Here is a 12,624-nt window from a genome sequence, read left to right as displayed (position 1 = left end):
TCTAAGAGAATTCAAACTAACTCCTCTGGCTTTTTTTCTCGTATGGCTGAACTACGAACTAGAATAAAATTATGATTTATCTTGATTTCTTAGTGGCTGGAAGGAATACCCAAGGATCACTAGGAGCATAATTAACAACCCCTTTGAATGAATTTAGTCCTAAATCCAAGAAATGGGCTCTTAGGAGGAGCAACAGAAAACTGTTGACCAGATTTGAATTACAAAGTGTCTCTAAGCATACGCTCTCTAAAACAGGTGTTGAAAAATCACCTGGTCCTTTCCTTGAGATTTTACTGAAAGACAAATCAATTGGCTCCAGATCCTGAATCAAATTTATAGTCTAGAGACTTGCCAAAAAATTCTCATATCCCTCAGTTTCAGAATGTTTTATCAATCTTGCCCTTAATCACAAATTCCCTTTCATTGTTATGGGAAACTGCAATCCAGCGTTCACCTGGACACAGAATCTCTTATTCTACCTTGGGGTTGAGAACCTTGACCTGGCATGTTGACTTATGATTTGCAGTCCTGCTGCAGCTGAATTTTGCTCCTTAGAGTCAACATTAAAAGCCTTGACCCATTTCACAAATCAATGCCTTTGATTCAGGTTGGTATTTCATCTCTTTCTGTAATCCAAACTTCTGCATTTGGATTAGTAATAATACAATTTACTGAATGTTTACCAGATACCACATACATCAGTGGGTGTGCACATATATAACACACATATAGAATGTGGTTGGATACTAAAATATGATTTTTGTCTGTTATATGAAAAAGACGTAGCAAAATTTGAATTGTGGTTCTATTTGCCCATCTATTCTTAAGGCTAATTTATGTTTGCAGACTCTTGCTTTCATTTTATCTGTCAGTATATGAAAGCACTTGCTGAGCTTGGCCATCTGGTGTGGGAAATAAGATTTATCATTTGCATTTCCACAAATAAGCAGAAATTTCATAACTCTGAAGTAAAACATAATTAATGATTTTGCTGATTATTCTTCCCTGAAATAGCCATTAACTGAAGTAGTCTCCTATGCAGTCACATATATCTATAATTGCATACACACTTTTGATGATTTCCCAATTACCACCCATTTACCCTTGTATTTTTAAGCCTATTTATTTACTCTCAAACCCAATTATGAAAACAGTAAGTCATATAAGTACACTAAATAGCTATATGAGAGCACTTAATAAATAATAATTGATAGAGATGAAGATATCTTTGATGCACAAAATAAGTTTCAAATATACTTATACATCAATGACTGGGATACATTCTGAGAAATGCATTATTATGTGACTTCATTCTTGTGAACATCATAGAATATACTTACACAAACCTTGATAATATAGCTTACTACACACCTAGTGTATATGGTATAGCCGATTCCCAGGCTAAAAACCTGCAAGCATGTTACTACACAGAATACTATGGGCAATGGTAAGTATTTGTGTATATAAACTTATCTAGACAGCAAAGGTATGGCAAAAATGCAGTGCTATAACTTTATAGGACCTCCTTTGTATACATGGTTCATCTTTGACTGGAATGTAATGTAGCATATGACTGTATATAATAATATTAGGAAGGATAAAATTAAAGATTATTAACATAGTTATACTGAGGTTCCTCATTATAACAGAATAGCATGTGAAAATAACAGTTAATTCTGAATTATTTATAAAAGATCAATATGTGTGTATATCACGTGCATATATAAGTATATAACATATACTTTGTATGTATGTGTATGTATACATGTATTATCGAGAATGTTATATGTGAACATGTTTATCTAGATTCATATATTCTGTAATATATTTTTCAATAATGGAATTTTGGCTTTCTCAAATACTTACCATGGTCAAATAAAATGATAAGACTAGTCTTAACCTTCCTAAGATATCATTCAGCCCCAGGATGTCTACAAGATAATCTAGCCTGTCCGTGCACTAAAAATGAGATTAAGGAAATCAGCAGAATTGGACCCTTTCTGAAAACCTTTCGTTTTACACTATCTCTGGTGCAAACACAAGTATTTTTTGCCTAACCCTTTATGGCTTTAATTTTTGTGTAGTTTTTCTCTGTTTTGAAAACTTCATCAATACACAAATACAACCAAACATGCCAAGGAGCTCTTGCCATCTAGTGTACATAGAAAGACTAAAAGGTTAGGAAAGTAACATTCCTACCAGCCCAAAAGCCCTGGGGCAAGTTGCCGCTAAGATAGCTTGAAGGTCCCAAAAGTCCAAAAAGGGTGGGAGTAGGAGACATAGAAGTGGATTAGGAAAGGCCTTGAGCTGATTTAAGACACTTGAATTTAAGCGCCTGGTCAACAATTACTAATCGGGTGCTTTCATGCAAGATACAGAATCTCATTGAACCTTAATTCCTCATGAAATGCATGAACCTGAAGGTAGCTAAGGTGTCTTTTGTTAATATGATCCTATAACAATTCAGAAAATTAGATATTTATTGAATCTTTATTCTGTGTTTCCATAGATTTACACATAATACAGCTCATTTTATACTGTATGCTGATCAAAGTTTGTATATGTTCATATTTTTATATTAGGTGATGTTTTTAATATTCTCAAGAAGGTATTCTAGCCAAAACTCTCCTATCAAAAATCTTCTTTGCAATGATAGTAGTTGTCTCCTTGTTTTTATTTGTGCTGACCATTTTAATCAAACCCAAGTTTAATTTGCTGAATGTTGACAGGAGACTTACAGGCACCCCTTTACTGTGTAGTAGTGACAGGCAAAGACTCTGGAGCCAGATACCTGGGTAAAAACCCCAGCTCCTCTGCTTACAAGTTGTGTAAACTTCTACAGTGCATCCAATCTCCCTGTGCCTGGATCATTTCACTGTAAAACAGGTTTCATCATAGTATCTACCTTATAGCATGGTTGTGTGCTTATAAGGCAGTCGTGACAAAATCGTGTAGTAAGTGCTGTATAATTGTTTGTGGTTTTGTTTTTATTGTTGTTGTTGCTTTTATTATTTACATAAAGCATAGATTAGGAGACCACGGAATTTGGCATTTTTCCCTGTTATCCTATCTCCAACTGGGTATGTTTGTAAACAGTTTTGGAAAAATTCACATACCAGGGGATGCTTCCATAATACCTGCAAACCATCATAGTTTTACACACACACACACACACACACACACACACACACACACACATAATCCATCTGCATATGCACTCTCAAAATTTTTAAGTGACTGACAATTACAGTCACACCAGTTTCTTTTTTGAACATCATTGTTTAAGTATGTAGTCTTAAATCCGAAAGTCCCTGTAGTGAAAAATACTATTTTTTCCCTTTAATGGAATATGAGCAAAACTATACAAAAGGAGAAAATGGAACAAGCAAAGCACCAACGATAAGCTCTTCTGCCAGACCACTGATTTCCTCCTCCCCAATCCTCTCTTTTATGAACACACAAGCCGCCTCTCCAGCTTCCTATCCATCCTATTTCCCCTCTCAGACCCACACTCACATCCCCCAAATTGTGTCCACATTGGGAAAACTAAGGTGGCAGCAGGAAACACGGATTGCCATTCCAGGTTAATCCGGGTAAGTTCAAATCTCAGTTCTGCTCATGGTTTGGACCTGCCTCTCAACCTCTTTAGGTGTGTTTGTTTATTTTTGTTGTTACCGTCTTTGTTTTTGTTTTTGATTTTTAAAGTGACAAATGAAGAGTTTGGAGGAGTTGATCCTTTGCTGCCTCTTAAGATTTTAAGATGTATTGACTTATTTTCTCCCTTGCTAAGGTACCATCTAGCCATAAGCATTACTTTAAAACAGTTCCCCCTCCCCATTAGCAAATAAGTAATTACTGCCTCTCCCCGGGGACAGAGGGAGTTGTGGATTGGTTCCATGCTTTATTGGTGGAGATGCCGTGATGAATTGGCCAGAAGACCCATGTCTGACTGCTGAAGGACTCTCACCAATGCTTGGAACCCTTATGAGTGCTGGCCCCAGAGGGCTACTTCAGGCAGGGCCAACAGGAGGAGGCTGGGTGAACAGGAGCCTATTGACCATCAGACACATTAGTGATAGCCAGTTTAAGGATTTATCTGGCAAGAGCATTTTATATTTAGAAGTGTTTCAGCCAATGATGCCCCTTAGGATACTTGTAGCCCAAGGAGAAGAAGGATTTAGAAAGGTTTTGAGCCCTTCTTGGGCTGCACGTAAGTGCAGTAACTTTGAGACGCTAGTACCCGGCCAGGTCTTACCTCTGATACCATCAGCAGTCAGCTATAACATACAGTGGGCCCATGTAACTCATTCTCTTTTTCTCTCTCCTCTTTTGCTCTGCAGGACCTGGGTCGGTGAGAGGAATAAATGGATCCATCAGTCTGGCCGTACCACTGTGGCTGCTGGCAGCATCTCTGCTCTGCCTTCTCAGCAAATGTTAATAGAATAAAAATTTAAAAATAATTTAAAAAACACACAAAAATGCGTCACACAGAATACAGAGAGAGAGAGAGAGAGACAGAGAGAGAGAGAGAGAGAGATGGGGGAGACCGTTTATTTCACAACTTTGTGTGTTTATACATGAAGGGGGAAATAAGAAAATGAAGAAGAAAATACAACATTTAAAACAATTTTACAGTCCATCATTAAAAATTTATGTATCATTCAGGATGGAGAAGGTTCTACTGGGATGTGTTTATATCTACTAAGCAAATGTATGCTGTGTAAAGACTACATCACACTAAGGACATCCGGATGCTGTAAAAATAAGAGAAGAACCAGATGGATATTAAGCCCCCAACACACACTTTATCCTTCCTTCATCTTTTTTCATCTGTGGGGAAAAAAATAATGTCTTGCCTTTGGTGTTTATATTTCCATAACCTTTTAATTCTATTTTTCATTTGAGCTGACTTGTAGCCACTTCAGACTATCAATGGAATCTTATGTTGAACCTTTCTCTGGCTTTCCTTCCTCCACTATCTCTCCAACATTAGAGATCATCCCCTCTCCCTCCAGTGCGTTCTATCTCCCCCACACCCACCAGAGATACTCCCTTTTTACCCACCTTTCCTCCCTCACCTCTCCTCACCCCCACCCCCTCCCCAGAGCACTAGTCATGCCGCAAATGCTAGGAAGTGCCATTTTAATTTTCTCCACTGTGCGTGTGTGCTCAAGTCTTTCACTCTCACGTGGGTGTACGTGTGTGAGCGTGTGTGTGTCTCTCTCTAAAGCATGCCAAGGGAATGGTCCATGTGTACATAGACTCATTGTGCTGTAGATACTGTCCTGCATTGTAATTGTGAGATGCGGCTGTAACAAATTGCTGGGGGAGATGGCGGGGAAAGAGGCAAGGAGCAGAGTCCTCCCCCCATCCATGGCTGTCACATGGCATCAGTGTGTATTCAAACCAAGCTGTGCCCCTTCCAAGGGCAGGACCCCATATTCCTCCTAGTCCCATCATCAGAACCGAGTGGGGAGTCACTCAGAATATCACTGTAAATGAAAGTGCCTACTATCGATGGGGTAAGCAAACAGTATAAGGAATTATGACGTGGACGAGGTGACCTAGGAGAGAAAATTTCAGATTTTACTCTCATTTCATGAGTCTGAGGGATTCATATAATTCCTGGCATTTAACAGGGTGGGCCCTGCTCCACTGTGAAAATGAGCAGCATGTGTTGAGTAAATCCCCAGAAACAGGAAGGTCTCCAAGTGTCAACTCCCAGTGGAAGAATGATGAACCACTTGGAGATCCTAAGCAGCCCTGTTTTACCTCCTCCCTAATCTTCAAATAACATTTGTCCCATGAATTCCCCTGAGCAGAGATTGTTTCCTATTTCAGATAAAATACAGTGAAAGTGAGCAAGGCAGAACAAGTCAACAGATGCCCAGGCTCCTACCGTATCCTGGAGATACTGTCAGAGCTCTAATACAGAGCATTGGCCATAATGAAAAGCAGTTCACTCCTTGTGCTCCTCTGCAGATGTTTTTCCCAGTGTTCTAGGTTAACGTTTTATTTGGTTGCCTGCATAATCGCTGTTCTGTTTCACTGATGGTGTTTGCAGCACCACTGTTCATGGTGGTCCACTGTTATCCTATGCCAGGGTGCTAAGAATTGCATGATATTCACCTTCCCTGCTCTATTTAAATTTACATCTATAAGAGTCATCTCGACATTAACACTGAAATGTGATCTAGGTCCTTAACCAAAATTGCTGGGCAACTTGGAATAAATTTAGACAGAAATGTTATGAGTACCACAAAGCTTGGAGTTACCGCATCACCAGAAGGATTTCTTCTTAGGAAATGTCTTGCAGAGAGAGCTGGCTCTCTGCATGTAGATATCCTTGTCAGAAAACCAACCCTTGCTCTCACTTACACAGTAGTAAGCATTGAAAGTGGTTCAGTTCATGAGAGGACAGAGGATTATTTTGAGATTATATTTGAATATAATCTTGCAGAGCCAAATATGGTACGTCATTAAGTTGGAACCTTGTAAATAGCTGTTCCATGATATAAAATGAGAAACTTTGTAACTGGAAAAAAAGGAAAGAAGGAAGAAAAGAAGGAAGGGAGGGAGGGAGGCAGAAAGGAAGGAAGGAAGGAAGGAAGGAAGGAAGGAAGGAAGGAAGGAAGGAAGGAAGGAAGGAAGGAGAAAGGAAAGGAAAGGAAGGAAGGAGGGAGAAAGATCTAAGTAGCATTGTTAATTTCTTCTAAGGGATTGTATTGTTTGTTTTAGAAGCTTATCACAGCCTTCTTTCATGATTTTGCAGTTTCGGCTTGAAACAAGGAAAAATTCAGCTTGGGGATGGTTAAGAGTGTTTATAGCAGATTCTGACATAGGGGAGAAAACAAATTCTCATCCAAGAAGGTAGCTAGTAAAATATAGGGAAGGTGAGCCATATTCCTACACAGCATCAATTTATTGACAATCAGGTAGTTCTCTAAACAGTTTGGTCTTCTTAGTTCAAGAATAAAGGGTATCATCTTTAATAATAAGCATTCCCCAAAAATTGAAGAGGCACACACTTAAGTGTGTGGCTTTAGAAAAGTGCATGCTAATTTAAAGATATACAGGAAGAGAAAAGTAGAAGGAGTTAAGTTGGATGTTGTTAGAAGTCGGATGTTAGTATTAGCTTCAGAAACAGATCCCCATGGCATGTCACAGGCCTTAATTATATACCTGGCTTTCTTATTGTCTCCACTTTATCATGAGGACAAGGTCTTGGTTCCACGGGAGGAACTTCTCCATTGAAATAAATGTCTGCCATATCAGCACCATTTGTTCCCTCAGTTTTAATATAATGGACCATATATTAAACATAATTAAACATATACTTAAATGTGGTGTTTGCCTATGTCTCTAGCAGGATCTGGGAATTTTAAAAATTTGCTTCTGGCTCCTGTTTCAGAGAAAACATTGTCCCCAGAAATCTCATAGGATTGAAAGTGTTCCCTAAGCAGTGTGAACAATGGAGGAAAATATAGTTTAGAGGAAGGTCAGGGAAAGGTAGGGCCAGAGGACTGCCACCAAGAATCATTGAATCTCAACATAAGACTTCTTGGAATCTAGTTAATCATATTGGAATAAATTCCTTCAAGAATCTTGTCCCTTGGTAATCAAAGTTTGAAACCCTGCACTGAAAAGCACCAACTGGTTGGAAATAATATACTGAGAGGAGTGAAATTCATCAATTAATCTGAGTGGCTAATATATTTAATATCCTTTGTATACAAAGTAAAACTCCACCATTCGTAAAACGAAATCCTTAGACCCAACTTTCAGTTAACAAAAACAGAAATGATTTTGACCCAGGGTGCTTCCTGAAGAATGAGAACTATCCAGGGCTTTACAACTGCAGAATTGTAATTATGCTCTGTGCAATTGTTGAGCAAAGGTTTTGCCTTGTTGGATAAAAAGGCTTGCTTGTTTTGAGACATGAAATCCCCATGTCTGAAAAGAACTAAGGCTTATAGAAAAGCAGATGGGTTTTCTGTCAGGAAGGACTGCCCCATTGACCTTTGCCTTCTCTTCCAAGTCAGACAGACTTCTCACTTGCCATGGGCATTTTTTTACTACATAGTCAGACTGCTGGGGCTACTCATAGAGACCTTGTAAAAGTACTCGTGATTTTCACGTTCTTGGAGGACCAAACAAAAATCTGTTTCTCCTCCAAAAATGGACTTACCTCCTTTGCACACAAAAGCTAAACTCCTCAGCATGAAATTGTTTGAGTTATTACTTGACCAAGTTGTGAGCTTCTTGAATCCTCCAGAGTCGCAGATTCCATCCCTGAGTTGGTTGTGGTTTCACTGTTTCTATTGGCTATTCTCCCTGAATTTTTCATTTTGTTCTTTGCAGGGCTCGAATTATTTGTGGAAAACAGTAATATATATGTGTGTGCATTTTTTATCTTATCTTTATAGATGCTATATTTACAATAATGTATGTATTATAAGACAAATTAAGAATAATGTTTTGACCTTAAAAGGAAGAAAAGTACTGAATTTGGTTGTTTAGAAAAAAAATCTGTGCTCATGTAGAAAGACATAGAGCCCCACTTTTTCCATTTTGTAATTATTTGCCGAAAAGAAATTTGCTTATAGGCTGTGTTTAATGGGATTAACCATATCCTCATTTTTCTTTTCATCCTCATAACCTTTTAGCCTGCATTTAGTCTTGGTTACCGATATCATTTTTTAAGAGAAATATAAGTACAATGCTATATCTGACCTACGTAAACTATTAATATTTTGAAGACAAATGTGAAACATACCACAAAAATGGTGAGATAAGACCCTGAGTTAAGAAACAAAAATGCAGTTTAGGAAGCCTCCTCCTTGCTTAAATGTTTAGAATATTTCTTCTCCAAAGACTGCATTTGCCTCAGTGATGTAAATTTTCCATCATGGTTGGCATAATATCTGTAAACATCTCACTAAATGCAAAATGGAGTTTACATTTATGTGCATACTAGCAGAAAAGAAGTAAACTATTCTCATTTGCATGTAGCTATGCTGTTCAAATGTCGCCAACCAAAATTTAGGAAAGAATTTGTTTTCACCCAGAATGTACATCTCACTTTTCTCTTGGCAAGGAAGCTGGTGTTAACGTTGGGTTTAGGTTTAACATTTACACCAGTGAAAATGTTTATGAATATTATGGAAAATTTATTTTAAACCTTGATTTCTTTTGAGCACATTTACATGCTGCGTGCTGATTAATAAATTAGGCACCAATCATGTGTAAATCAATGTAAATCACTAGTTTATGTACATAATATAAACTATGTAAACTTCATTTTTCATGCAGTGCCCAACTACTGCTAAACCTATGATTCTTAAGGAAAAGAAATCAAATAAAAATAAATAAAAATCGAAACGTTTCACAGTTCAGAATGGGAAGAATTATGACTAAAGCTCCAAATAGGAGGTTGCCTTAGCCAAAGGAAGCAGACCCACAGGAACAGTTCAAGGTTTATATCCTGCTCAAGTCACCTCTTTGGTCTTTCAGGATCTAAGTGGAGATTGTCCCAACTGTTGCTGTAGTTGTCTCACCTGACCCCAAAGCAAGGGAAATAAAGGGAAAGAGAGAGGGAAAGGTTTTAAGGGCTATATGTCTGCTGTATCCACTCCCAGCTATCTCCTTTTTACTCCTTTCTCACCATCTAAGATGTCTTATTTAAATAGCTCCAAGGAAGTGACCTAAACCATGATGAGCAAAATATTACTCAGTTTTTATTTTCCATTCAACAAAAGCAGTGGGAAAGCTTGCCATCTGGATTCTAAGAAATTGTGCAATATAAAAAATGTTACATCCTCAAGAAATATCTTGCTGAGTCACCCTAGGAAATAACTACCTTTTCTTTATCTGGTAGCCTAATGTTTCCACACATTTATCCTGAATATTGCAAGTGAGGGACTGAATCATTTTTAATTGGGAGTTATCTTTCTCAAGCATGTTCTCTTGGAGTCTTTTTGAAGTGCCTGACGCGTGTAACAGGATGACATATATATCATTCCTACAATATGAACAACTGTTACATAAAAAATTATCAAGGAGATGATTTCAGGAAACAAGTGAACTTTCCGCAAAGACTTATAAAAATTTTAGGTCAAATTAACTTCAGGCTTTAAATACACTAATCTACCTAAGAGAAAAAAAAAAAAAAAACAGGAAGGAGTTTTAAGGGCTCATGTGCCTGTTGTATCAACTCCCAAGTGTCTTCTTGGTACTGCTTCCTCATCATCTAAGATAAACTGACAACTTTAAAGTGAGGTAGAAGGTGTATTGAATTGGGAGTCAGGAGAATTGGGTTCTAACCCCAAGTTCGGCCACAAATAAAGCTGTGAGACACTGGCAAGTCATTTAACCTTCCTGAGTCTTGGTTTTCTCATCCTGAAAGTGAGGGATTCCGTTGACATCTCTAAAATCTCTTTTAACTGTAACCTTTATTCTGAATAAGAATTTAATATTCCCTTAGTGCTGTGCCCAGCACTGTTTGTAAACAGCAGCTGTTTGTTATCTCTAGTTTGGTCTCTGTATTCTCATCACTTCTCAGAACTATCATTCTACCGTCTTCATTTCTAAACCCAAAACTGCTAGAATACAGGGACTCTGGACTGGGTCTGTAAATTTCTTCTGATCAAAACTTTATAGCAGTGTAGAGAAGGGACACATTCAAATTACACTAAGGATACTGACATAGCTGTGGTTGTTTCCTTGTTTATAATATTATAAAACCTAAATGTGGAATTATATTCTAATAATCTTTCATGGGAAGGAAAATAGCCAGACTGGGTATTATGCATGTAACAAATGAGGACGTTGTGCATAAGAAAGGAAACATTAGTTTTCTCTCATCCTGGGCCAAGTACCTCATTACAGTAAATGTGTGTCCTTGGAAACACTTTGCTTGTGCTGATGGCGGTAAGCATGGGGTCCCAGTCAGGTTCAAAGGCTGATCTATAAGAAATGGGCAAGACAATACATTTTGTTTTGGAAGGAATTTCTCATGGGATGTTTCCCAAAGCTTGAATTATAGGCTATGAAATAAAGCAAATAGATGGGGAGAAAACAAGTATTGTTTTCAGAAAGTACAAGTCAATTCTATTTAAAGAAGACAAGCTGAAAATAAAAATAAACACAATTTAGGAGGTTACAGCGTTGAAGACAGTATGAATTCTTGTGAAGGCCAAAATCAAATGTGAAAGTTAGGTTCTCTGAGAAGAGGGTAAGCAGAAAGGATGATTTCTCAAGCAATTAATAAGGAATTATTTTCTTGTGCCATGTTCTGGATGCATTGAGCACAGATCCTCTTGTCCTAAGCTGTCCTAGAGGCTCAGGTTAGCATCTATCCAAAGTTGTTGTTTGATTTGATTGTCTGAAAGAACAGAAGGCATCGGAGTTTCCAGTCACTGAAGAGTAGGGTTTGTTCATCACTTCCCAGCAATCACATCACTTTGTGTAGGTAGGGATATATGACGTGCTTAGATTACTTACGAAGCTCTCTCTAAGTGGGAGAATGACCTGTCCATGGGACAACTCCCCGTTTTCATGGTCATTTCAGCAGTACCTCTTTTTGGGCAGTGCTCCTGGATCTACTTCTACAGCCACATTCTTCTCTGCACAAGCCCTTCCTATGTAAAGCCAGGCACGGCACAAATATGCTTCTTGCAAGTGAAGAAAACCATGGAAGTCCTAGCTTCATGGCATGCTGCAGCAATCCCAGGCTACCAGGAGCCTCTTTTGAATCCACTTCCATAAGTCTTTGCTCTTCACCAGAGAATGGAAATTGTTCATCCTGGTGAACTGTGGCCAAGTTCTCCTCCCTAAGTATTTACTTGGAGTGAGGAGGTTAAAGGGAAGAAATTCAGGGGGAGAGAAGCAAAGGAGAACACTTCCAACTCCCTCCCCCATCTCCCAATGCTCCCCACCTTCCTTATCACTGCTCTACTGAAGGGTGTATAAATCCTGCTCTTGGTTAGAATTCTCCTTATTAACAGTGTTATATACATATAAATATATATATAAATATATTCCTTTTTTCAGCCCTGTAGACATGAACTGAACTTCCCTTGAAGATACAAATACATGGCCATTTTTTGTTTGGGATTTTTCGTTATTCAAGGTTTTTCATTTTTGCTGATTGGGTGGATTTTTTTCCCTGGGTACTAGCTCTGTGAAGGAAATAAAAAGCGCAATGTGTGTAGAAAAAAAAAAAAATTAAAATTAAAAAAAGCTTTTTTTCTTTTCTTTTTAAATGTATTTAAATTCTGTTTCTCTCTTCTGTTACTTTACACGTATGAATGCTCTGCTCTTCTGTGATCTTAAAACAAAATGAAATAAACGTGAAAAGGAGATGTGTCTTCATTGACCTGAGTCAGTGATCTTGTGGTTGACTGCACTGCTTCTTGGAGGTTTTAGAAAATGAAGCCAATGATATGAATATCATGTAAGGGAAGAGCAGAAATAATACTGAAAAATCACTTGAAGCCGTTCTAACAATGCTTCATCTGTCACAGAAAGGAATGTGGTATTTACAAGAATTTTCTTCACCTAAGCAAGGAGATTGTGTGAACTTTTTTTTTTTTTTTTTGCTTTTTCTTTTTTTTCCCTTAAGGG

At 38.0% G+C, this 12,624-nt stretch overlaps 1 protein-coding gene across 2 annotated transcripts in view; it reads left to right on the top strand.

Annotated features, from left to right (window-relative positions):
- Window positions 1-12,372, top strand: part of LSAMP (limbic system associated membrane protein) — a 646,019-nt gene extending 633,647 nt beyond the window's left edge. For both annotated transcript variants that reach the window (XM_055259228.2, XM_055259226.2), the window contains one exon: window positions 4,341-12,372. In XM_055259228.2, the coding sequence (XP_055115203.1) occupies window positions 4,341-4,438 (98 nt within the window). In that variant the 3' untranslated portion in view covers window positions 4,439-12,372. The remainder of the gene's footprint in view (window positions 1-4,340) is intronic.
- The last annotated feature ends 252 nt before the right edge of the window (window positions 12,373-12,624 follow it).

Source organism: Symphalangus syndactylus, chromosome 21 (genome assembly GCF_028878055.3).
Source record: "Symphalangus syndactylus isolate Jambi chromosome 21, NHGRI_mSymSyn1-v2.1_pri, whole genome shotgun sequence".
Lineage (NCBI taxonomy): Eukaryota > Metazoa > Chordata > Mammalia > Primates > Hylobatidae > Symphalangus > Symphalangus syndactylus.
This window is presented reverse-complemented; position numbering and strand designations above follow the sequence as displayed.